The sequence below is a fragment of the Pholis gunnellus genome (genome assembly GCF_910591455.1).
Source record: "Pholis gunnellus genome assembly, chromosome: 12".
Taxonomy (NCBI): Eukaryota; Metazoa; Chordata; class Actinopteri; order Perciformes; family Pholidae; genus Pholis; species Pholis gunnellus.
The window spans coordinates 13,402,458-13,429,452 of NC_136539.1; the positions used below are offsets into that span (position 1 = coordinate 13,402,458).

At 40.0% G+C, this 26,995-nt stretch overlaps 3 protein-coding genes across 3 annotated transcripts; all 3 read right to left on the minus strand.

Moving 5' to 3' along the window:
* Positions 1–39: 39 nt before the first annotated feature.
* klhl41a (kelch-like family member 41a) lies at positions 40–3,937 on the minus strand. Its single transcript, XM_079170841.1, has 6 exons — positions 2,758–3,937; positions 2,504–2,661; positions 2,291–2,398; positions 2,007–2,192; positions 1,138–1,284; positions 40–999 (listed from the first exon to the last, which is right to left on the minus strand). The coding sequence occupies exons 1-6, from the start codon at positions 3,883–3,885 to the stop codon at positions 888–890; spliced, it is 1,839 nt and encodes a 612-aa protein (XP_079026967.1). The 5' UTR covers positions 3,886–3,937; the 3' UTR covers positions 40–887.
* Positions 3,938–4,699: 762 nt separating this feature from the next.
* bbs5 (Bardet-Biedl syndrome 5) lies at positions 4,700–8,133 on the minus strand. Its single transcript, XM_079170510.1, has 12 exons — positions 8,006–8,133; positions 7,803–7,885; positions 7,648–7,713; positions 7,417–7,466; positions 7,115–7,242; positions 6,889–7,024; positions 6,504–6,599; positions 5,802–5,864; positions 5,562–5,696; positions 5,217–5,300; positions 4,963–4,986; positions 4,700–4,872 (listed from the first exon to the last, which is right to left on the minus strand). Exons 1-12 carry the CDS (start codon positions 8,065–8,067, stop codon positions 4,771–4,773), a joined length of 1,029 nt encoding a protein of 342 aa, XP_079026636.1. The 5' UTR covers positions 8,068–8,133; the 3' UTR covers positions 4,700–4,770.
* A 1,551-nt stretch (positions 8,134–9,684) lies between these two features.
* col28a2a (collagen, type XXVIII, alpha 2a) lies at positions 9,685–23,065 on the minus strand (the record flags this gene model as incomplete). The annotated part of the gene is made up of 35 exons (XM_079170261.1): positions 9,685–9,692; positions 9,777–9,968; positions 10,309–10,564; positions 10,678–10,994; positions 11,124–11,681; positions 12,151–12,187; positions 12,273–12,308; positions 12,421–12,501; positions 12,577–12,645; positions 12,894–12,962; positions 13,155–13,223; positions 13,312–13,380; positions 13,476–13,544; positions 13,789–13,857; positions 14,018–14,086; positions 14,330–14,401; positions 14,490–14,558; positions 14,716–14,787; positions 14,889–14,957; positions 15,278–15,346; positions 15,457–15,525; positions 16,054–16,122; positions 17,338–17,406; positions 17,563–17,631; positions 17,739–17,807; positions 18,555–18,608; positions 18,980–19,024; positions 19,150–19,194; positions 19,273–19,299; positions 19,392–19,436; positions 20,007–20,060; positions 21,510–21,569; positions 21,693–21,713; positions 22,117–22,691; positions 22,930–23,065. The coding sequence occupies 35 exons, from the start codon at positions 23,063–23,065 to the stop codon at positions 9,685–9,687; spliced, it is 3,726 nt and encodes a 1,241-aa protein (XP_079026387.1).
* Positions 23,066–26,995: the final 3,930 nt, after the last annotated feature.

Here is a 26,995-nt window from a genome sequence, read left to right on the forward strand (position 1 = left end):
AATGTTGCATTTGACACTTTGACACGCTTTTGAGTTCTGTATTTTATTTTCCGACTGAACAGAGTTTCGACTGAACGGTATGTTTCTATAGATCAAGTGCTCCTCTTAGTTACATGAATCTACCTCATTCATGTTAAGTGAGGTTGTGTATTATGTGCTTTTCTATTGAAATACATATTTTAAATAAATTGTAAAATGAATACCCAACATTAATGGGGTATTGTCAGTGTTGCTCAAACAACAGAAAATGTACATTTTGGGCTATCATGCACTTTGCTTGCAAATAATATGCTACATCTTGGTGAGCATTGTATAGCAAGTAACACATCATTGGCTTTACTTTACATTACTTTACTCATACAACAACAAAAGCGTTGTCTTAAAATGTTTGAGATTAGATTAGTCATGATTGTGCAATGGGTACATCTGGGCTTGAATAATGTCCATATTTTATGAGCTGTGTTAAAAGTGTTGCTTGTAAAAACAAAATCAAATATCAAATGGACACAGTGAGCCTGTATGAGATGATATGTTAATACCGAAGAGACACAAGGTCATGTTATTCACTGGAAAAGGAACATTTCCAGATTCACAGAAAGAAACATGAATTTCTATGCCATCCTTCAACAGTAATAATGCATTTTAATAAGTGAAAGTGATGTTTTTTTTAATAGATCAGAATCAACAATTAATTCTGGCCCAAATGACAAGAAAAAAGCCAATAAAACCATGATACATTTCATTAAACCATTCAGAACAGGCAAAGGTGACGTGTGACGTATGTGTTCATCATAATGTTAAATTACAACAACGAGCCACTAGATAGGAGCATGTACATAATATTTTGCCTACAGCAGTAAAGTGCCTTGTCTGTCCCTGGACTGCTCTCACAGTTTGGGCATTTTTGCTGCATTCAGACGCATGGTCACGCAGGAGGCTCCAGCTGCATAACGCATCTGTCTGATGATACCAGTCCACTGTTTCTTGTCATCTTCATACCTGGGGAGACCGTGAAGACATGTCATTATAACACACTGTTGGGAATAGGAGCAGAGCTATCGTTGTAAAAGAAAGTGAGCAAGATGACATGGTTTTCTAACACATGTATAGATATAATGCAACAAAAGTAACACATACTGCCAAATGTCGAGGATTTCGCTGGGTTCACACTCTTTGTTCTCGTTCTCCACTATGGCAAAGCCTCCCAGAGTGTACAGCTGCCCTCCGCAGCTCACCAGGTTGACCGAGCTCCTCTCCTGGGGCATCTCTGTGAAGGGTGACCACCTACAACAAGGTGCACTCAGCTGTATTACTGGGACATCTCTGTGTTTGTTTTTTCATGTCTTCAAACACCTCAACAAGAGTTCTTTGACGTTTATTTTAAAAACGTACTATTAAAAGAATATCAAAAAAAAGTGTACTGTATCATCTATCATCCTGAATTGATTCACAACTTCCAAACTGTTAACCGTTATAATTGTACATAAGAACATACATATTTCTATTAATGGGCAATAGCCTGCAGTGTCGAGCATTATTGTGTGATTTGTTAAAAAATCCCACAAAATACCAATTTTAGAGCTTTATTTTGAGGAATAATAATGTTATTGTTGTAACAGGCAGCATATATACTGTATATTTTTGTACTTGAACTTGTTATTTTTGAAGCAACTGATAATTGACAAATACTGATTAGCGCACAGCGGACCGGAGTAGATCCTGAAATTAGCAACTGTATGCTTTGAATTGAGAATTAATTTTGAATCAATTGTGGCCCCAAGAATGAAAAAAATATTTGGATTCTGAGATACCAAAAGATTCTCATCCATTATTATGAATATAACTAATTTGAACATGATTAAGTTACATCTATTGGGAACAACCAAATAAAAATTGGTATCAGAAAATAATAACCAGCCATACACAACATTTTGATGGGCATATATGTATATATATACACAGTATATATATACACATATAGAAAAAGTAAGAATAAAAGCACGTACTTGTTGGTTCCAAAGTCATAAGTTTCACATGCAGCTGTGAGGCCTTCCTCATTGACTCCTCCAGCGACAACAATCTTCCCGTTGTGGATAACTGCCCCGAACATGGATCTGGACGTTTTCATGGAGGCCACCTCCTTCCACTCTGATCTCTTGTGGTTGTATGCAAACATCTTATTGGTTGCTTTACTTTACCGGTGAGACAAACACGATTCCAGAGGAGTGTTAATGTAATTTGAAAATCATATTTTGACTTAACATGAACTGTTTTGGCATTTAAATCTTACTTGTCATCCGTTTTCCCTCCAATACAGTACACCAGCCCGTTCTCAGACACCACACAGTGGCCGTGGATATTCAAGGGCAACTTTTTAGTTTGAGACCACTTCATTTTTCTAAAAAGGGCAGATAGACAATGTTAAACAGTAAATATAGGAGCTTTTAAATGAGACAAATCTAGTGAACGAGCATATCCAAAACGGTTGGTGTGCTGAACTTACTCAGAGTCATAGCAAATAACAGTGTCCAGAGACTCATTGGACTGTAAATCTTTTCCTGCGACGGCAAAGAGAAGATTTTCACATTCCCCCACAGCAAACAAGCACCTGGGGGAGGGCATGGGTGGCAGAGCGAACCATTCAGCAGTGAGACTGTCCAACTGAAAGACACATTTTAGGTTATTTTGAGAAACCAAAAGAGGGAAATACTTCTGATTGCTTCCAGCACATCTGCAATGTAAATATATTCTTTATACCTGGTAGAAGTAACACTGCAAAGGGTTTTCCTTGTCCTCTTCATCTACAAACAATCCTCCCAACACATACAGGATGTTGTTCCTCGATACCACACTGACGTGGTTTCGGGGGATCTGCTCTGCCATTGCAGCAAGAAAACATTCGTTCTCCTGGGTGTCATAAGCCACGCTAGCAGTGTCATTGATCATCAGGACCATGTCTTTGGCATACATGCCATATCTGCGCGTATCATTCAGATAGCCGGGCAACTTTCCCTCCTCTCCTTCCTCATCATCTTCTCCCTTCTTTCTCTCGGGCAACTTTCCCTCCTCATCATCTTCTCCCTTCTTTCTCTCGGGCAGCTTTCCCGCAAAGGCTTCCTGAATGACTTTGATTTTTTTAAGCAGCTCAGGGTCGGCCTTAATGAGGTCATCCTTCTCCACCTTCTCCTTGAAGTACTTCTCTGGGAGTAAACGGAAGCGAACGAACTCGAAGGCCTCCACTAAGGATTTCGCACGCTTCTCTTTGTCTTTTCTGATCCACCTCATGAGGGTCTCAAACACCACTTCCTCTTTGTCTACATTCAGTGCGTCTGCTCCAATAATGGCAAAGAGTTCAGGCGGAGAGAGCTCTAAGAAATCCTCGTCCTTGGCTATGGTCTCAAACCGATCTGCAACGTGATTTCGAGCTGCCAATGCCAGTCTGGCGCTGTTCATCACCAGTCCCAGCCTGTAGATGGCAAGGCAGTTTTTCTTTGACAGCCCCTTCTGGAGATGATTCACACAAACCGTGAACACCGAGGGGATCTCGAAGCGGTTGGCAGCGGCCAAAATATCCTGCACGTTGTTGTCATTGATGTCAATCTCTGCCGAGTACATGTAATTTACAATCGCCTCCATCACATTGGGATCCATGTTCTCCAGAACAACCTCCATTGTATCCTTTTCCTTGCCATCTTCTGAGAAGCACAGCTCCCGGAAATAAGGACTGCAAGCGGACAGTATGAGGCGATGGCAGGGGATGCTTCTGTCTCCAACCTTTAGGACACAATCAATTAACTTGTTCTCATTCAGGAGCTCTTTGAGTCCGTCCTGCAGCAGAGTGCTCTGAAACAGACGGAGATCTTCCTTCATGCTTTCGGCATCCATTTTTTTAGGACAGGAAGTGGATGGAGGTGTTCCCGACAGACTGTCCCGGCTGGTGAATACAGAGAACTATAGGCCACCAGGTCTGAAGCCACTTTAATATAACCGTGCCCCCTCTAAATATAGCCAGCCACCACATCCATGAAGAATTCAAGTTGGCCCAATAGGAGAGCTCACACAGCTGTCATAGAGTAAAAACAACTTTGGAGCCTTGTCACCCTGGTGATACGTAACAACATTGTTGTATGGCCACTGAAATAATCTATGATCTTTTAAGTTAATATTCACTTGTCTATCTAATAAGGTCAAATACATAATTTTAGAGCAACACAGCAAAACACGTTACGATAACGGAAGGACTATTTTGTTCCAGCTCTTTATGTGTTCACAGATATGGCTTCTGTGTATTCTGGAGACATCTACATGTGGAGTGAGTCACGATTCACTGATAGTAATGAGCAGTTCACTGCAGTGATCAGTATGTGTTCGTGACACATCCACAGGGGAGTTATCTAACAAGAAGAAAGGGTCAGTGAACAGCTGCTACCACAGGAGGTGACAGTTAGTCCTCTTTTCAGATTTTTTAAATACTTCAGCACCTTGTGCAGTTATGTATTTAGCTCGAGATCATTGTGTTCTTTCCATATACAAATGAACTGTGTGTGAGATACAGTATAAAACTACTGTATTTGTGTTATTAAAAAGGTAAAAAAAGACTCTTCAATATCTATTTAAATGCATTTATTAACTTTAAGACTGCATTGTTTTTCACATTCTAGCCATTACAAGAAACTGTTGTATAAAATATACCCTACATGTAATATATTTTAATATAATACATACACTGTACAACTTTTAACCTGATAAATAAATATGTTTCACATTGTTTCAGCCCATGACTTCCCACAGTCCTTGAAGTGTGAAGCCGTCCTTCAGCTTCTCAATGGCGAGGCCCAGCTCCTCAGAGAAAACTGGCTCACGGTCTTGTTGCTTTGGAACATCAGTAAACAAAATAAAAAGAGTTAAACACAACATACGATACAATTAGAGCTGGTGATCAAACTAATTGAGAGACTTTACCTTATTTCCATCAGCAAAGTATGCCTGTGGGCAAGCAACACACACAGGTCACACATTTAATAAAAAGAAAGTGGCACATGTTGTCTGTGATAAGATTTAATTGTTGTCTGATGAGCACTGCTCCCTACACACATGAGCATTATGCAACATAAATTCATGTTTGTTCGGGAAGCTGAAGGGCATTAGCAGGCAGCTATTCTGAGGGTCTGAAAACTAAACCTTTGACTCCCAGAGGGGTGATGAGCGTAACTCACAGTGAAAGCGTCAGTCTGCTCATCGGGCTCAATTTCCACGTCATCGAGAGGCTGTTCCACTGTCAGCTCTTCCAACGGCTGGGGCTGAAATCATTGTTAGGACAAACAGCGCTATGACAACACGATCAGCTGAACTGGTGACAAAGCAGCATGCAGAACAATTTATGGGAATGTAGATAGAACAAAACTGCTGTGAACATGACAGTGATTCAAAAGCAGACATGTAGAGTATTCTACAGTTGGTTTATTTCTAGCTTTAACAGCTTACCCCTTCTGACGTGCTTTAATGTTATACTGTTGAGGTGTTCAGGGTCATTGATTCTAATATTATGATCGGGTGTTTACCTTTTCTTCCATTTCATAGTCCACTCCAAAGATGGGGTTGGCAGAGTACACCTTGTGCAATGAGTTGATTTCCTTAAGTGCGTCTTGAAGCTTATCCACAGGGTCAATCTTAAAGCCGAGCACATAGCCACCACTCTAGAAACCAAAGTATATTTGTTTACTGCTCACACTTATATTATTACAAGTATAAAATCGTTATTTTGTGATCAGTTTAGTTGACTGTGACTCAAACCATTTTACCTGGCGTGAACTCTCTATCACCAAAGCCAAGCCAAACTTTGAGTCTCTTATCCTGATAGACCACTTGAGGGGAAAAGATAAAAGAAATGACACTAAATACACAATCCAACTGAAAGAGAAACAACACATGATTTTACAACAGAAACAAGACAATTTGTTGCAGATCATGTGCAAGGGTACAGTGGTGTCTGCCTATGGCCGAAGTGGAACAAAACACATCTGTTGATACAAAAAGAGCGGTTGTGGCTTAGAGCTGCTGAGCTGAGTCACTAAACAAACTTATCAGGCATTAACTACAACAGGATAGAAAATCACAAAGGCACCTCATGCCTCCTGCTGTGTGCATGTACAATACACCAACCTAAAGGTAGCTCATACTATAATTGTGTCTTTGTAATTGTACTTTTTGGTGCACTGTATTGAAAGTGCATTCTGCAATTCAACAACCACTCATGGTTCTGTTACTGAGGTGCTGATGAGCTCATAATAGATGGTGTGTATGTTTGTTAGGACATTATGTAAACAGGGCTGGGACATAATCATTTCGGGGAAAAGCCCAAGTTACCAATACTATTATTAACATTACAGTATCTGAGTTTCAAAACATTTTGAATCCCTGAATTAGCAACAGGAGAAAAAGGAAAATCAAGTCAGGTGGAAAGTGAGGACGAGATGGGTAATATTATTTAGTTTATTACTTACAATCTGAAGGTAAGGAATGCTGACATTGAAGCTCTCGTTCATGTTAGCATGCCACACGATCCGAACATTGGTGATAAAGAAGGTTCCAAGGTTACCCTAAAAGAAAGAAAATGAACTCAGTTACGCATATTGCAAACTAATTATCTCCAGTTATCAATGCATTTAAAGATTACGCTTCCAGTATTAGTTTCAGACTCTTGACAACGTGTTTAAAGGAGGCAATAGAAAGTATTCAAACTCAATACATTTGGGCTATGAAATGGAACATTTTAACTTTGTAGATCTAGTTTGTGATGTCAGAGAAACTCAAAAAACCTCTTACGGAAACTGGAAAAAGCTAAATTGATGAAAAACATGTTGACAGACATGCTTGAAGCAGCCGTACCTGATCACTGGATAAATTCCAAACTCCATTAATTTTATCATACACTTGCTCCCGGGGCAACAGTCTCAGCTGCTTATTTTGAATGAGAGCGGCTCGCAATTTCAGGTCCCTGTACATTTTAGATGTCTCATAGGCCCTGTAATAAAACAAAAACAAAAGTGTTTTGTGTGACATGCATCTTATGTAGAATGTAATCAGAGAAGTTTACCCATCATCATTGTTTTACCTGTGGACAGCAATAACAGAAGTAAAGAGCCGTGGACTTCCTGCAACCACATTGGTGAAAATGAACTCAAATCTTGTGTTGTTGGACTTTGTCAAGATGTAGAGTGCTTCAGTTTGGCCTCTCAATTTCTAGAAAATAGCATTCAATTAATTAATTAGCATGTTTTTTGCTAAGTTTTTCATTTAATATGTGATGTGTAAAAGGAAAAGCAATACGATCATGGTCAAATACACTGGATAATATTAAATATATTAATATTAAAACAAGTAATAGCCATATGTTTAAAGAAAAGGTTTACTCACTGAGTTAGCTGTCCTTGTTGTGATGTTAATGATGGAGTTGTAACCCACAGCTGGGAAAAAATTGATTAGCATTTAGGTTTGTGAGATTTTGTATAGGTGCTCATTCATTTAAACACATAGGACACACATCATTTAATACCATGCACTTTCAAGAGAGGGCAGACATATTCAACTGGTGGAAACAGAGTCAAACTCTGAATAAATACAATTGAATCCTAAAGGTGTACTCACACAGATTGACTCTTGGCAGGGCCAAAGAATGCCAAATGATTCTCAGGTTTGTTACCAACAGTCGTCCTGTAAATACATCGGACATTATCACACATTAGGTGAGCAGCACACACAAGGATGCACAGATAGTTTTAAACTCCAAAAGTCTTCATTACCTCGATCTCCGTTGTTTCCTTTCGTGTCTTCGATGGAGTCCAGACAGTCTATCAGTGCTTCTCCTGGACGAGTTTTCATCTGCCTGAGTACAGGATGGAATGACAGATTACTGTATCTGACGTTAACAATTAGCGTATTTCAGCTAACTAGCTAGCTAGTTTGCACGATGGTGAAATAATAATATTTGAGTGAAGTAACTTACTGTGCTGTTATGTCGAATCTAACGTCTCTGTCCTCCCACAGAGCATCTAAAGCAGACGCCATGACTGCAGGTAACAACCCCCTCGGCTTAGTTTATTAACGTTTACTAGCTAACTAGCGTTGGTTCGCTTGCTAACTGCAGACTGTGCTAATCCGAAGCCTCTCTAGCGTCATAATCACCGTGGCAACAGACGGCAAGCAAAGAGGACAATATTGTGGACCTGAACCCAATCTCACAAGTTGTTGTTTATATATTTGTTATTACTTCTTTGTATAAAATCCGAATTTTTCCGATAAACATGTTGCGTTTGGGTTCACTAACAGCATTTATTTATTTAATATTTGTATTTAATAGTCTTGTCAATAGGCCTTTTTCACAGCAGACATTGTTTTGATGAATTGACTCATCATAGTAGGAAAAGCACAGGCGTTACTAACATTAACAATGGCTCTGTACTATTCAAGCCATAACATGTGACAGTTAGCCATCATACACAAAAGCTGCTAAATCAAATTCTGTTCTCATAATTTGTACAGCTGTGTTTTCCCTGCTGTGACATGTCAGAATGTCAGCAGTGAAAAAGGTCAGCCAATTATTTCAGTTTCAGAGCCCCTGGGTGTTACAAAACAGAGGGGCAAACATGTTTATATAATAGAGACATGTTTGTTACCTTTAATAAGTTTAATATGGCCTTTGCTTTGTGAAAAGGCCATTAGACTGTGGAGTGGAAACTATTAAATCTAATGCTCCAATAAAGGCAGGCATGCTAGAAAGACCTAGCAATTAAGGTGCTAAAAACATGGACAGAGAAAGATAATACATACTTAATTTATATAGCACAATTCATTTGCGAAAGGGAATTAAAAAGAAAATAAATTAGTTTTAAAGTTATATTTAGGTAATTTTCGTCATTCAATTCATTGATATCAGATGACGCTGATTATAATGGATAATAATAAAAATAAAAATGGTTATTTTCCTTAATAGACGCACAAAAACAGGCAAACCAACACAATTTTACATTTTATTATTAAAAAACATATAAAACATGTATTCAGATATACACATACTGCCCAAATAGACAGACCTTTAATGGATGGATTGCAGAAAGCCTCAATCTTCATCATAAGATCGCAGTAGACCTCTGAAAGCAGTGCCCAGAGAGAATTCGCCCTTAGCTGCCAGTTATAGCCAAGACAAACACAATTGTAATAACAACAAACACAATCCACACAGAAATTCTCAGCATATTAGTAAATTATTTCAACACAAGGTATGTAAAGCATGTGATTCATAGAGGTATAAAAATGATCTACAGGTTCATTTTAAATTGGAATAAAATTTCTGAATTTGTTATTTGAAACCCAGGACAGGCAAACCCTGAATAAAGGATTTCTTCTGGTTTCACTGAGGTAATAAAGTCTGTTTTCTAGAAGTTAATCTCATTCATTTGGTTGAAACAGCAACATGTCAACAGTTTTTCAGGATTTGATTCAGTTCATCATGACTTTTTAGCACTGTTTTGCTATTTTATCAAAAATGCATTTGTACGAGGACAAAGGTTTTCAAAAGGTGCATACAATGATTTCCTGAAACCAAGAGACATAATGCATCACATTAAAAAAACCAACAGCAATTGTGGAGTATTAAAGTCCACTTTCTGATGGCCTCATCTCCTTTCATCCTGCTGGGGACAAGACAGTACAACATTTAGACAATATGAGCAAAAAGACAATGTGCACATTTGCTGTTAAAAATCTACAAAAGTTACCTGTTCTGAATAGAACGCAAGTCTTCTTGCATTCATTCTCTGTTCCGTAACGGTTGCCATTTCCACCGCAGCCTCCATACCAAAACTGTGCACAGGAATTGGCCTGCTTGTCATAGTACCAGTGGATGTCATAGTTTCGGCAGGTGCCTTGGTCCAAGTTAAGGTCACAGCGAGGATCAAGAACATTGGACTCTGAAAAAGAAATGCTGTGTGAGATGCATGTATTTCAAAGAATGTTTATGCCCTCAATGAGAATAAGCCTTTTTCACAGCAGATATTTTGACGTATATGACGTATAGCAGGAAAAGCACAGGTGTTACTAATAACATTAATGATGGCTCTGTTCTATTGAAGTATCCCAGTGAGGCGTGACAATGAGTCAGCATGCACAACAACAGGACCCTGAAACCAAAGCAGCTAAATACATTTCAGCCTTCATTAATATTATGAATACCACCTGTGCTTTTCCGACTTGGAAACGTCAAAAGGTCCTCTGTGAAAAGGGCCTGTTGAGCAGGAGTGCAGTACTTACCTTCAGACAGGACTGGGCTCACCACTGGCTGCAACCGATTAGAGTTCAAAGATGAAACTGAGTCCAGTTTTGACGCAGATGTTGCAGATGAGGATATAGACGTCGAGGTAGATAAGACGGCCTCATTGGAGATGGAACTTTCTCTCACAAGCGATGAAGATTTTGTTTTGTTAACTACAGCTACACTAGCTACAGTATTACCAACCCGCGCTTGGGCTCTTATGTCTAAATCTTCACCTTCATCATCTTCCACCACCTGGAGTAAGACAACATAAAATCGGTCACTGTTGTGATTCATTCTGCACCATCAATGAAGAAAATGACAAAAGTATATTTTAATGAAGACAATGCTAAAAAAAATGTTCAGACCTGAATTGGAAGAGGATCAGCACTGATGGGCAGTGTGAATGTGTCTCCTCGCCCTCGGCTGTTGGTGCGTCTCTGATTTTGAATTTCCTCTTGGTGATTGTGACCATTTTCGGTTTTCCCATATCCATTATTTCCATAACCATAACCATTATTGCCATAGCCATTATATCCATTGGTTCTCTCTCCATTTCCATTGTTTCCATTAATACCATGCCCATGGCCATTGTTGCCGTTCCAGTGTCCATTTGAAATGCGGTTGTAAATGAGGGCGCCATTTTCATCTTCGCAGAATTGGCTGACGAGTTTAGACTCCAGTGCTGAAAAAAGAAATTTAGAAATCAGTTAGGCACTAAACAACCGCTCAGCTGAAAGCATTTATAGCTATATATTTTAATGAACACACTACTGAAGGCATGATATTTACAACAGTTGACTGTGATTATCACCTGGTAGAGTATTGAAGTCATCAATAAGATACATGTGTTCGCTGTCGGGGTCTGAGGCAATGAGGTTGAGTTCTTGCAGGAACTCAGTCTGCGTAGGATCAGAAGAATTGACAATCCCCAAAGCGTACATCTCAATGTTTGCAGCGTGAGCTTCCCTCACAGCTATGTCAAGTTTGACAGGCTCTCGTTTGTCAGTTTGACCATCGGTGATGACGATGGCTACTTTCCTGACTCCAGGCCGAGCGCTGAAGAAAGCCTCCTGAGTCGCTTTTCTGATGGCGGTGCCTGTGTAGGTGCCCTCACCCATGTACGGTATTTTTCTGATCGCCTGCTTAACGTCTTGTTTGCTCATGTAGCGAACCAAGTTGAACTCCAAATGGACATCCAGACTGTAGAGGACCAGTCCAATTCTGGTGGCGTTGCGTCCAACTGTGGTGCGGTCGACCAACCTGGTGACAAAGTCCTTGATGATTTCAAAGTTCTCGGGGCCGACACTCTCTGAACTGTCAATGACGAACACAAGTTCCATTGGCCGCTCTTTGCACTTGATGCCACATCCTGAGAAATATGAAACACATTAGCAGCTCAAGATATTTTTTTCTGGAGTTGGTGGAGATCAAAATGAAGCCAAAAGAGAGTGAATATTAGACTTCTATTTGTCAGGTTGTCATAAACACGAATCCAAATATATGCAAATGTTGCTCCAAGTCTGCTGGATGTGTAGGTGGGCAACTATTTGCTAACAATTTGGCAATATAAGTTTGTGGACAGTTTTACCTAGTGCATAGCAATTATTACTATTATTTTTACAATTATTCCGCCAGATTCTGAACCAAAACAACCACATTTGACAATTTAACTCCTTACTTTTTCATAATTTGGCTCTACATTCATGTCACTTGTCAGTTCATAGTACCTCTGCTAATAGATATATCAGATCTCTTTGCACATTTTACATTTCCACATGTGTTCCCTTTAGATACCAGCTTATTAACGGTTAAACCAATAAACTGACTTGAAGTCTTACCACAGATTTCTTTGATCAGCTTAATAATGTCCTCTCTCTGAAAAATGTAAGAATGTTTGTGTTTGTACAAAATCACTGTAATTTGTTGAATGTTCAAACATTAGTTGAATTGATGGACTTACTGTGAGGCCTTGGTCTCCTTTTGCTCCTGACCTTCCCTGGGATTGGAGAAAAATGGAAAACAATATTGCAGTTAGTTCCATTGAGACTTCACATTGTCAGTTTGATTATTTATTTCAGGAAGTGAGGAATAAGATCCATTTTTCTTACTGCTTCACCAGTGACTCCATGATCACCCATGTCACCTTTTATACCTTTCGTTCCCCTTTCACCATGTGATCCACGGTCACCCTGCAACAAGGCAATTGTAATTGATCAGACAGAGACCATCATATATCAATAAAATGTTATGAGTAAATCTCTTACCTTAGCTCCAGGAAATCCATGTCCTTGAGGCCCTCTAGGCCCAGTCATACCTTGAGATCCTGGCTCACCCTGAAATTAGATTTGAGATTTATTGAATCACACGGAAGCTTTCCACACTCTCGGTAGATCGTAAATTATTGTTATGTTTTGTCCTGCAGCTAGTTTGTTAGGCAGATCCGTAACATGTCAGCACCAAATAAGTACATCATATTGCTTCACTCACTTGCTGTGGAAAAACGAATGAATTACTCTTGATAATAAAGAGCTTGGTAAGTGCTTGAAAGACAGTGCTTATATAAAACAGTGGTAACAGTTACCTTCGGGCCTTGAATACCTTCTCCTGAAGGTCCAGCTGGACCAACAGGTCCTGTCCTCCCAACAGTACCCTTAAAACAAATGTTTCAAAGTAACCAGACAACTTCTTTATTAAAAAAACAACAACCTGCAACCTTGTACATAGTAAATAAGCATAGGGCAACTTCTAACCTCATATATTGTCAAATGTGTAGTTATTAGCTATTCCAATTTGAATATTGATTATAATTCGATTTCGCGGTTTGTGAGCTTATTTTTCTTACAGGTGGTCCTAGTAAGCCCTCTCCAGGTGGGCCGGGCAAACCTGTCAATCCCCTGAAGCCAACATCCCCCTGAAACAGACGTGACATTAGCAAATGCACCATTAGTATACACACACATGCAAAAACACAACAAACCTAAAAACATGTAGACACAAACCTTGGGACCAGGAATTCCTACTCCTTCTGGACCCGACTCGCCTGGTAACCCTGGCAGGCCTGGAGGACCCTAAAATAAGTACAGAAATGAGTTCAGACCGTTTCCAGCTTGAACAGCATTAACTGGTTGCAGAAGTTTTTGTGCAGAATGTCGATGATACGAACCACAGGGCCGGGGATGCCATCGCCTTTTGGACCAACTGAACCTGTTAAACCCGAATGGCCACGATCGCCCTGTTTAAACAAAATGTTGTGATGAAGAACAACATTATGCTGAATAGAACAATGAAGACAACTTCGTTATAAATGTATATATATTAAGAGAGAAAGAGAAACAGGAAAGGCAGGGGAGAGAGATGATGACATATAGCAAAGAGCCCAGGCAAAGGAGAAGGGAAATTGTAAAATGAATGGGTATCGGTGCTTCCAGCATTCACACCAAATAAATGCTCTAAAAAGATGTCAGTGTTTACAGTACCTTTGAACCAGGTAATCCATGGCCTGTTTCTCCAACAGGACCAGGGGGACCAGCAGAGCCTACATCACCCTGGAGACAATAAAGTCACAGTGTTGATTTGTGGCAACAATTTTGAAACATTACATCACTTTATAGTCTATCTGGCAGCTCTTCTGGCTGCCTGCTATCTGTCTACCTCGTTGCCAAGATCTGTGTTAAGAGACAGTTTGATGATGTTTTTTATTTATACCTTTGGACCCGATATGGACCGTCCTGGCTGTCCCGGCATGCCCTGCTGGCCTGATATCCCACGTTCACCCTGAACGGTGAGATTTGGCAAGAGACTTAAGATCCAATTCATATTTTCATGCAACAATACTTGTGCTGCCAACAACCTGCAGAGAACTTGTTTTTTGGCTCTACTCAAAGGTTGGGTTGGTTGTGGCATATATCCCCTACAGCAACGTATTCATCATGGAATAAATGGAGAGAGGCTGCTTAAGCTACTTCATCACAGAAGATATCACACCAAAATAGGCGTACTTGTTCCATTAACTCTTACCTTTGGTCCAGAGGGTCCTGAGATCCCAGGAGGCCCATGTAACCCACGGATGCCTCTCGAACCCTGGTCACCCTGGGAGGGATTACAGCACACATTACCTGATTAACATTTGTTGTTAAATAAGTTCGGACAAACACACAGATATATGTCGAAATCATACCTTCTCCCCTTGAGTGCCAATTCCTTGTGCTCCCTCAGAACCTTTTAAACCAGGTAAACCAGCCTCCCCCTAAGAGAGGGAAGGTAGATGGGGCAGAAGCAGTCACTCAGCTGTGGCAAGAATCTATCTAATCTATGTTTTTATTGAAAACTCATGGACAAAGGAAAGGAAGGTAGAGGGGAAGTTTTCCACAGAGTTGGCATAATGTACTTTTAATGTCCTTTACCTTCTGCCCTGGAGCTCCATCCTCTCCTGGAAGACCAGGCAGGCCACCCAAACCAGAGGCTCCAAGCTCCCCCTGTAACAGTAGAATGGTATTATTTGATATTCGATGGATTCGGTACATTAGCACTCAACATAGGCCGACTATATAGGCCATAAATAAAGTAACTTGTTTACCTTTGGACCAGGCTCACCAAAGCCTCTCTCTCCTGTGGCTCCCTGCTCTCCCGGTAAACCTTGGTCTCCCTAGAACAGAAAGAGCATGACAGCGTGAGTAATTATGAGAAAAATGGAACACACCTGCGAGTTTTGCACTTGCTTTGTATGTTGTTTGTCCAGTTCATTGTTCGGCTTCACATCTTATCTTTGATAATGTACAATATATAAACCGTTTGTCCTGTAAACAATAACAAACTGGATGTTATATCTTTATTATATTTTATCTGATTTTATATGACATCAGCAGTATTATAACTTTAGAAACCACCCTAAATACTTAAAAACATAACCGTATATACATTCCATTAGCAGTAGCTACATTTCGTACAGCAGTTGTTTTAACAAACCTTTGTTCCAGGTAAACCTTCTCCTGGACGTCCTCTGACCCCTGGCAGACCTCTTGGACCCTCGACTCCCTGAGCAGAAATAAAGATGATAACGTTTTCCTTGCAGAGTGTCCTACTAATCCATGTCCTGATATGTCAGTGTGACATTGTAAAAGTATAAATAAAGATATTTTGCTGACCTTCTCTCCTTGTATGCCGGCTCCCGCCAGTCCAGTTGGCCCTGGAAAACCTGGAAGTCCCAAGCCACCCTGGAAGTGAAACACCATAGTCAGTTTAATACAAAAGTAACATATGTGTGCATGCGTTACATATATAATGAATATCTAGTCCGTCATTAGTAACACCTCCTTTGCCTACCTGCTATGATCCCCACATGTTTTTTCGGACTTGTTTACCTTCATTGACTAACCTTGTTATGAACAAATATGAAGTAAACCGCCTCTGCAGGATGATTTTGGGTCCTCAATACAATCTATACCTGCACTGTCACCCGTGACAAACCTATGCCGAGAGTCTATCCATTTTGGGAAAAATAGTTCAGATGATTCATAAATTACATGAATACTACATGAACAATTATTTCAATATAGCACAATCACAAATCACAAAGATTCCATTCCAGTGTTAACAGGCTAAGAAACACAAGAATCACCTGATACAGTCAATGCTCCAAGATGCCATCTTGACATTTGTGCTCCCTCCCTAAGAGCCTTTGTTGTGTTAACTTGAGGGTTTGCAGAATTTGCTCTTTGTTAGATGATATATTTATAACCCACCCTTTCTCCTTTGATTCCTGCACCCTGTTGTCCCCTTGGCCCCCTCGGTCCAGTGAGCCCCCGTTCTCCCTGTGGAATAAAACCAGGTTATTTCTGTCAGTTACATCGCTGCCACTTGCCTTTGGGTCACAGCCAGGTCTGCATTGTTGTCAGCAAAGAGTGCGGAAAAAGAACATGTTGGCTCCTGTTATCCACTTGTGATTGATACAAAGTTATTGTACGCACAAAGAACTGGAGAGTTTTTTCTTCATGGCACTTCTTGATTGCGTGGACTTTTTCCAGAGCCAGTGAATCATGAAGTGAAGTGGTTGCTTATCTTGCAACATACAAGTGTAACGAAATGCAGACATGCAGACCTGATCATGCCAACTTTATGTGTTTGCGTGTAGGTGTGTGTGGAGAAGAGAGGGTTTAGTCACCTCTCACAGAAGCCCTCTGATCCCTTTTTTTTACAAGAGGTAAAAGTCAGCAGAAGAGTCAAATCTATAACAACTCGGTAGTCTGGCACAGGTATAACAGATGTGCTGTTGCTTGAGGACATTTCCAGTGTTCATTTTCCAAGAGCTTTCCCCCAGAACAAATAAAAGTGTACATAGTGTACGTACCCTTATTTGATATTGATGTCAGGTTGACATTATATTCATAAGGTGGCTCTGAGAGTTCAAAGCTAACTGCAAATTAAGAAACATCACCGATTTGACGGCACATGCACAGTATTTAGAAAACATCAATTTGACAACACATTTAGTTTCTATGGGACAATGAAAATGAATGCACACGGCTGGGACATGCTTGTTGTTGTGTTGAGTGGTTGTGCAAAACGTGTTAGATTTTTTTTGTGATCTTATGATTCAGACATCATAGTAATAAACACAAGGCTAACGCTTGGTTAACAACAGATATCTTCAATAATATCAGAATTATGACATCACAATTTTAAAATAAAACAAAAAAACTAAACAAAACAAAACACACTGACAGATGCCGACTCCAATAACATCACAAGCCACAAACCATGGCAACAAGCATGTTCCAGCTGTGTGCATAACTCTTCAGTGTCCCCTGGAAACATTCTCCATTACGTTGTGATATAATCACTCTGTAACACATATGATATTAAGGTGTTCAGACTTTTATTATACTTTCATTATTCCTTTGAAGAACATTCTCTGTCTCTTTATGTTCTACCCTATAGAGAAAGTTAGCAGAGCCTTGTGGTATGTTTACGTTTTCACCTCGACAATGTTACTGTTGAGTTCTCTGATGATAGACTCAAAATAATACCTTTGGTCCAGGAAACCCCTCACCATGAGGTCCTTTTCCCCCTTGAACACCTTGTGGTCCTTGAGGTCCCTGTAAACAAAGCCAGAGTGCACAATGTGTCACCCAAACAGTGCTCAGGTCAAAGTACTTTTGTGCTTTGCTTCCTCAACAGATTCTATTTGCGACTGAAACAAATATGATCACAGACACAAACACATTCAACAGTTTGGAATAGCACAGACTTACAGGAAGTCCGGGTTGACCCACTCCATGGGGACCGGGAGGACCTAGTCGGCCCTGGAATCCCATGTCACCCTGCAGATTTATAAAGTAACTTAATTTAATAAAAGAAACTTAAAGAATATCAGATATCAAACAAACAACATTTTTATATTCTGAGGATAATCCATAGCATCATTTACTTTTGGTCCAGGAAGTCCAACACCAGTTTCCCCCTGAATTCCTGAAGAGCCAGGTGGGCCACGTTCACCCTGTGATGACAAAATAACACTTAACATCAGTGTGGATTGGAGCTTAAATCCCGTATCAATATAGCAAAAGGAAATTAGTCCTAAACCATCAGTTTAGAATATAATTTTACATCGCTTTTGTTTTTTTTAGAATCTTTTTCGCCTCTGTATTTAAACCTTTGATGTCGTTCAGTTATTGTATATTTAAACCCTATGTTGCACCCCTGAAAAGCACTACCTAGCTCAAAAATGAATTTAAATATACACACATTTTAGAATTTCACATATTGTGTGGAGCCTTTTGAGAAATATATACACAAATTATGCAACATAGGGACCACCAAGAGTCCTGCTAGTCTTTGCAGATGCTTCCTACATGTCTTCACATGGCGAGCCACCGAGCAAACATTGACTTTCCTTGTATGTTATTAACTGCGTGTCTTGTTGGAGATGTTAACAATGCTGTAGGCACTTCCTAGTCTGTATTTAGAAACAGGATACAAGGAGAACACTGAAGAACCTGGAGTGAAATATTTTGCTGAGAGCTCATCGCTGTTCTGGTAAATAACAGTAATGATGGGGAAGATTTGGCAGATTGCCAAGTATTCACACAGGGGTTTATTACTAGACAAACCTCTGTGCTGCACAGTAAAGACCAGGGCGGTAAATCTCCGACCTCTAGTTGTGAACTAATCATAAACGGAAATGTAAAGGTCACAGCAGATGTGCACGATGAGGCAAGTAAAAGTTGTTCAAAAAGGGGCTGACCTGCTTTCCCTGAATGCCCTCGGGTCCAATGTCTCCCTGTGGTCCTGGTAACCCCTGGGCAGAAACATCAAACAATACAGACATAAATTAAGAAATATCCAGAAACACTAGAATATGTGTGTGTGTGTGTGTGTGTGTGTGTGTGTGTGTGTGTGTTTCCAATGACCTGGTGATTTCTGCAGCTATTTTCTTTTTTTTAAAAGAGGATTTTCCTTTTATTTGAGAATTTATTAACACAGACATCAGTCCAATGAGTACTTAATAATATGCAGAATGTCATACTATCACTTGAGTACAGACATCTAAAGTAAAAACATCTGTTCTCTCTTTTGTCTTTTTGTCCAATCAATGTAGTGTGTTAACTATTAGAGACAGTCATTATAAACGCATGCATTGCATATTGTACTACTAAAAATATTACTGACCTGCAGACCTCTAAGTCCTCTTGTTCCAACTGGACCCTCAGGACCCTGAAGCACACCACACAGGGAAGAGAAAGGTTATAAGATCATACACAGTACAGCAAGTATGAATTATCAAACTGGATATATTATATTATATAATGTTCAGTATTATGTCACCAGTGCGGTTGTACCTTGTCTCCTTTGATTCCTGGAGTGCCACACTCACCCCTCTCACCCTGCGTAAATTACAAATTTTTGCATAGTCTCCAACAAAATATAAAATGTTATCGTTGTCATTAATCTAGATCACATACCATCTCTCCTTTGTCACCTGGTTTTCCCTTTAAAAAATGAATGAAATGATTTGTGTTAACAAACTTCTCAGACAGTAATGAATATTTTCTTAATTTTGGTCATAAATAGTGAGATTTACCGCAGACCCCTCACGTCCGGGTAGACCACTTAGTCCCGCTTCACCCTGATGTGACAGAAAGTACACAGACTCATTATATCAGTGAATACGAGTTACAGCCACTGTAAAGTAAAGTACCTTAACACAGAATAAATTATAAATAAAGTCTGATTTTGCAGGTATGCAGATTAAGTAGAGAAACAAAAATGGAAGACATGTAAAAATGAAACATCTTTCTCCACTTATTAATTGGTAATGATACAGATGATGTTTTATTCATTCTCATCTGGAAAAGTTCTATGTGCAGTGAAGCTGGTCATGTTTTTAAAAGTAAAATCTAAATATTCAACTATAATACAAATGTTACAAATTACTAATATATAACGCTAAATGATAATCATATATAATAATTAACCTGTCCTAGTTTTCATATGTGTCTATTACTATTATGAACATACATTTTTTTTTTTTTTTTACGAAGAACATTGGATGACCCAGTTCAGGAAGCCTGACAACTTTTTCCAAAATGTTAACATAGAATTTAGATGTGGAGAACTCGGGAAGTATTATATAACACCTGGAGGTGCCCGCCAGCTCAGACATTAGCCGCCCACATGTCCATCAAAATTCACACACCTTTAGCCCTTTAAGCCCTGGGGCTCCATCATCTCCGGAGCGACCTTTTTTTCCCTGGAGAATGAAACAAAGTCAGGGTTAAGTTGATTAATTTCTCCCACGGACATTTTGCTCACCTCTTGGTGACCACATTGGGAGTTTGCTCACATGGCATGTACATGTTGAAAACCTTGAAGGCTTGAACTCTGTGGTGTGAATAGTAAACTCATGATTTTGTTCTATCAAAAAATGTAAGAGAGTGTAATTCGATATGGCATACAAGTATGGATGGTAACCTGTCAGCACAAAAGTCTAAGCTTGCACGTCTCAAATGGCCATTAAGACCATCGGGGGAAAAGAACATCCCTATCTTCAGTCTTTATATGAACAATCTGTGCTCAGGGTGGCACAGAAGATACTGAATGACCCAACATACATTCTGAAACCCTGAAGTTGTTGTTGGCAAGTTGACAAGTGTGTTGTGTGATGCATCAGCTTGGAGCCCAAGATACATTTCCCTGCGCAACAATAAAGTATACATTATCTTATCTTAAATAATCACTAAAGTTGCCTGAATAACCTGAAAATAAAGGTAATCTTGACCATGTCAATGCAAAGTAAAAATGTTTTCTTTATCTCTGGGCTGAGGTGTGAATGTGTGTTATATGTGCTCATGGATGTGAGCGATGTATGACAGTTGAAGCGATAGGTGGGCATGAGGTGTCTTGTCCACAAGGCCAGGGGTCATTGTCTTGAGCTGCACCTGGACAGCGTGTGTCAATTGCTATCCACCAGAAATCACTAGTTTGTGCCCATTAAACTAATGAGAGCAATTATGAGAGCCTCTTTTTCTGTGTGTAAGAATTTGAAGAATCTCTCCGAGAAGAAAGCACCTGGTTAATGGCCATGCAGCTGTCTGTCAGCATCATGATTATCTCATGCTCGACACCACCTTCGCTCATTGTTAGAGCGAGTGGGTGTCTAGAGCGGATGGGGCGATCTTCTTCGAGCGTCACACAGAAATGATGTGTAATATCTGGTGTTCCACACTGCAGTCCTTCTATCACCGTGTTACCATCTGTGGCAGTACGGGTCATATGGGAGATTTATGGTGGCCAAAGGTCCAGTTTTATAGGGAGTGGAGTTTTAAAAGCGGTGCCTCTTGTTTCCATGGGGGACATCTTAATATTTGGCTGAGACAGGGCACAGCAAACATATTTCCGTGGGAATAGCAGACAACAGTTTGTGATCTCCTTTGCCTGTTGCCAGAGATTTGCTTTTAGAATGTGGGGCAGGACCACCTATCCACTTGTGCAAATGCCTACAAGCTATACTGAGGAGAAATAAGCATGCAATTATCCTGATTGTTGAAAACTGCACAATTACCTTTCCTAAACTATCAGGATCATGTTCAATTTCTCTGCACGAGATTTCCGGAATCCTTTCTTCTGACTTGTGACACTTCAAAGGCAACTGCTCTTTGCTTGTGGAATATTTTTGAAAAGTTTGAAGCTAAGTACTCACCGGAGGCCCGTTTGGTCCCCTCTCTCCTTTCTCACAAGCACATCTCTGAGCCAGAGGGCACTGCAGATAAAGAGACACATTTGCTAATCCGTTACGAATGTAATTATTCACACTCTAGCCTAATTACACATTACTACATTTCAAAAGATTCCCTATGAGCTGTCAAATTGTAGTAATACTTACTCCTTCATTAGCAATGCCAGTCTGCAAAGAAAACAAAAGTTAATGAATATCTTCAAGAATTTGAATTAAAGCGATACACGTGGAACTTGAAAGAAGAAAGACAAATAACGTTCCTGAAAACTTCAAGTTATAGCCAGTAACAGAGTAATAATGCAAGTCACGTGATACATTCTGGGAATCCTATAGGGATGTGCTCATGCAGATGTCAAACTGTATTTTTCTAAAGCTGTGTAAAAAGCTTAAAATCCAGAGCTGTCAAAGATATTCTTTCCTTTGTTTCTCCAGAGCATTTTCATCATTCCATCTCCATACGAATACCTGAACAAGCATGTCCGTGTGTCAACTCTGAATAGATCCCTAGTCAAAGCAAATACATCACTTTTCTTCTCAGTGGTGCCTGCTGAAAGAAAGGTATTATACTCACAATCTCAGTGACGATTTTTTCAACAATGTCTTCGTCCTGTAAATTATGGAGGAAGTGGGAAGCTGGGGAGCTGGCGATTACACGAAGCTGGGCTAAATTGGCTGGATCGTTGGCTGCCCGGGTGATGCCCAAAGTGAAGAATTTGATGCCCTGGTTCTTGGCATCAGCGACAGCAGAAAAAAGGTCAGGGTTCCTTGGGTGGGAAATACCATCTGTAAGCAGCATGGCTACTTTGATGCTGCTGGGGCTGGATTCCTCCAGGTAGATCTTGGTCATGTTGGTGATGGCGTAGGTGGTGTAGGTGCCGTGCCCGATGTAGATGATGGGAGCGATGAGGGCCTTAAAGTTTTCTGTGCCCCTCCAGTCTTTGAAGGTTTGCTCTGTGATAACGTGACTGCTGTACTGCAGCAGAGCCACCTTTAAGCTCAAGCTGCGGCCGGTCTGCAGCTGTACCCCTTGGAGTTTGTCCACCATCTTCATAGTGAACTGCTTTTCCTGCTCATGATTGTCCTTGGCGCTCTCAGAGCTGTCCAGCAGGAAGGTTAGCTCCAAGCTACAGTCCTCATCTAGCATGGCTGTGTGCACACAGAACAGGATGAAGGACTTGTCATTCGCAACATGTTTTTTTTTAGGTGTTATTGCTTTGATTAAGTGATACATTTTGATTTAACTTCAGGTGAAAACTGCAGATTAGTACAATCTAAGTAAGATATGAACATAATACTGCAGCAACATGATGTTGAATTTCCTGCATTAAAAAGAAAATCGATTGGAATGAAATATTTTTTATTCACGTTACATTTAGTGTCTTACCTTGTCCATCATGAATATTTGCAGCCAGGTGTTTGGCCCTGGATTTTTTGCTAATTTTCCTCTCTTCGTAAGAGTCCTGGGCCCAGACGCTGGTCAGTGCTGTGACCAGCAGCACCAATGTAGAGGAGAGGAACATCCTTGTCCCAAATATGGAGAAAAGTAGCAACAACAAATCAAAATCAATCAATTTCAAGTAGTTTCTGCAGAAAATCAGAGTGAAAAAGTTAAATGTAAACAGTAAAACAGTTGATTGATGTTGAAAGTCAAACTATAAAATACTCAATTGTTGTAAATGTGGGGTATATCAACTCTTAGTCCAACCTCTTTTTAGTATTTCAGTGTCCTATTTCAAGCACAGCCCAAAATGCAGACTTGAAGAAGGTAGCTGGAACAGCTGGACCGCAGTGAGCTCCACTTAGCTCATTGATTGAGCAGCAGCAGCAGCAGTGTCAGTCATCCTGTAGAGCAGAGAGTGAGAGACACTGAGACACTCACTCCTCCTTTATAAGAAGGCAACAACAGACCAGTTCACACTGAGCCTTGCCAGGATTCTCGCTCTGCCCTCAGGGCAGGGGAGCTGAGATATGTTTGCAGCAGTGAAGCAACATTGTGTGTGTGTTTGCTGCAATGTTTAGTCTCCGCAAGTACAATCAACTGTAGATGTGTTAGTCTACGAGGGGTTAGCTAATTCTTTTATACCACATAATTATAGTTATGATATTGTGTATTTGTCATGTTGTTGAAAAGTTACGGAACCGTTTTACCTGTTTAACCTTACTTTAAATCTAAACAATACATTTAAATAGATTTAATTCTGCGTATTATCTCACAGTATTTGTTGTGAGAGTTTAGAAACAATTCTGGAAGGATCTATGAGACTGAGTTTTGTGAGGTGAGCTTTGGATAATATTGGTGTAAAGCAGTTTATTTTATTTATTTATTTTACCTTTATTTAACCAGATAAGTCAATTGAGAACCAGTTCTCATTTACAATGACGAATTAGCCAAAAAAGGCAGCAACATCTTGTAAATATCTTGTAAACAAGCTTAGTAATAGCGTTTGATGTTGATTCAAACCAGATTGCCTTTTTAGTTTATAGGGTATGATTTTAAATTACAATAAGGTTACAAATAGCACTTAAACAAAACAACACTACATTGTGGTTAAAAGCGTTTTTTTAAGAGGTGATATAAAAAAGTGGCATTGATGCCAGCAAAAATTCCAATGGGGGGGGGGTTAAAGTTTAAAGGCCCCAATGGCAAAGGCCTGGTCACCTTTGGACTACGCCATGGACTTTAAATGACCAAAACCACCCTGCCTGAGGAAAAAGGGTTAAAGGGGAGATTTTCTAAATGAATTCTAAAATCACCAAGCAGTAACAACCAGAGCAGAATGATGTGTGAATTAAATCCTGTTGTTTTATTTAAAAAAACAGTCAATGACAGTATCAATAGAAACCTCAACTAACTTTAACGCACTATTTACCTTTTTTTTGGCTATATTGTGATGTGTTTCTTTGAATTATTCTTTTGTGAAAAGGGAGTTGCAACCCGTAGGCGAGTGACATGCAATATATCTTAGCTAGGTGGTATTTCACCTTCCAGACCCTGAAAGATGACCATCTGACCATTTGTTACAGAGCTGACCTTTCAGTGGTGTGGTTTAAATGGGGCCGATCCTATGCAGACTGGCTGAGGATTCATGGCTGCATGCTGCGCTTGAGGTGAAGAGGCTTTGTATTGCAAAGCTCCAGGCAAGAAGTAATTAGAGGAGACTCTCTGACACAACAGGAATGTTGCACTGAATGATGGCTTGGCAAAATCCACCCTGTCACTTTGCTCTATATGATGAAAGACATCCATTCATAGTATTCCTATATGGTGCAACAACATTTGTAAATTGTGAAGATTATTGTGAATATAGGTTGTCTTTCATGAGCGTCTATCACTGACTGAATGCTTTTGTTTATGTTCCCCATTCTGCTTGTGATACTGGTAATTACAGAAGCTTAGAGTGGTGTGCAAATTGAACATTTTAAACCGGTCTTTTTCAATAAAACTGACTTCTTGCTGAATGACCAGGTTACCAAGTTCTTATGCTTTAAAAACAACCTGCTTTTGGGTATACATTACATTTATGGGAATGTTCTAGCTATGTACACTTTTTCATAATTAAAATCCTCGTATGAATTATGATCATAAAACGTTGGAGAGTATACCATATGAGAAGTTGTGTGACAATATTGCAGGGGAGGGGGGTTAGAAAACACAAAACTACACACTCAACAGAAGGGTAGAATATACAGGTATAAAATCCACAATATTTTGTTACCAAATTCATGATAATGTAAATCTTCCTTAAATAAGTGAACACTAATTCTGAATCATAATGCAGCACGAGGGCAGCAGCAACAACAGAAGGAGAAATTGCGGGGATCCTTCTAGGTGGGTTTGTGCTGCCCTCTTTCTGTAAATGAGGTTATTAGAAAACGACGGACCGCGCATGCTCAGACAGCCCGGAGCGGCGCAAGATCGCCCACAGCTGTTTGTGTGTACAACCTATAGGTACATTCCGCTTCAGCCATCTTAACCATGTTGGGTGCTGTGGGATGGTACTGCAGCGAGCCTCTGCAGGCTGTTAAACCCGGGATCAACTCTCTGAAAACAATCAGTTGGTGACATTCGGTTCTTTCTTCGAGTGAGTGAATTAACAGTCTTTTGACTTTAACTCAAATGAATACATGTTCAGGGGGTCAGGCCTCGAATTGACCATAAAGCATCTTCATTCATGTGCGATCAGTCGATTCAGCCTAAGTTTCTCTGGCAACAAAACATGGGCAATGCTGTCCCGATGCACCAACACGTGGAACTGTATAATACGTTTTGTTTAGTTGCTTTAGATTTAAGATGATTCAAAAATATATTAAAATAATGTGAGTTGTCTAGTTTTGGAGATATCCGCCATTGAGATGTCTGCTTTAGTTCCTCCATGAAACTACTCACAAGGTCTATGGATTATTTTGAGTAACAGGGTGATTCCTGGAAAGAGAAATTGATGTAGAGTTATTCAAATGCATTTGAGCACCACAAGCCATGTTATAGTCCCATTATATTGGAGAGAAGGGCAGACATCTCTTCAGCCGATATCGCTGGAGGTGGCACAGCATCTGGGTGGGTGTGGCGTTTGGATGTTTGTTATGAAATTAAAAGTGTTTCTCCTCATGGTCTTCTAAAGGTGCAAACACAGCCGGGACGATCGCCATGGATGGCACAGAGGGTCTTGTCCGCGGTTAAAAAGTTCTGGACACTGGAGCCCCCCATCAGGATCCCTATGGGCCCTGAGACCTTGGGCAGGATCATGAATGTCATTAGAGAACCTATTAATGAGAGGCGTCTGTAAGTGTTGAGATGATCATGATGCTGGAGTTATTCTATATTTCTCTTGTTGTCAACTGATTTGTTGAAACACTATTTAGCTCTCCTTACTCAGGAGACTTCAGCACATGTAGTTTATCAGGTTTGATGGATTCATGTAGATCTCTTGCTCAGTGTAAACTCATGCTAAACTCTCCGGGTGATTCTTGTCTTGACGTTCTCAGGTAGCCCTGTTACGGTCAAATGAATGAGCCCCTACAGGTGCCCGTGCCAGAGTCGCTCTTACCGGTTTGACTGTTGCCGAATACTTCAGTCATCAGGAGGGACAGGACGTACTTCTCTTTATTGACAACATCTTTAGGTTCACCCAAGATCAGAGGTACGCAATGCCAAATAGATTTTTCATTACTTGCAGATGTCTTTTTCCTGATAATTCATGCAAACCATTTCTGATTGAGATAAACTAAATGGATATTTGATGGTAATGGTTATTCTTTTTACTCTTCAAGGTGAATATGATGCCCTGCCAGAGCAAGCTTTCTACATGGTGGGTCCCATTGAAGAAGAAATCCAAAAGACTGAGAAACAGAGAAGCATTCTTAAGTGACGTGTCTGTAAGGATTTATGAGAGAAACATTTGTAAAAATAACATTGTAATATTTATATATGTTTTTGATGCAGTTTTTCTTTA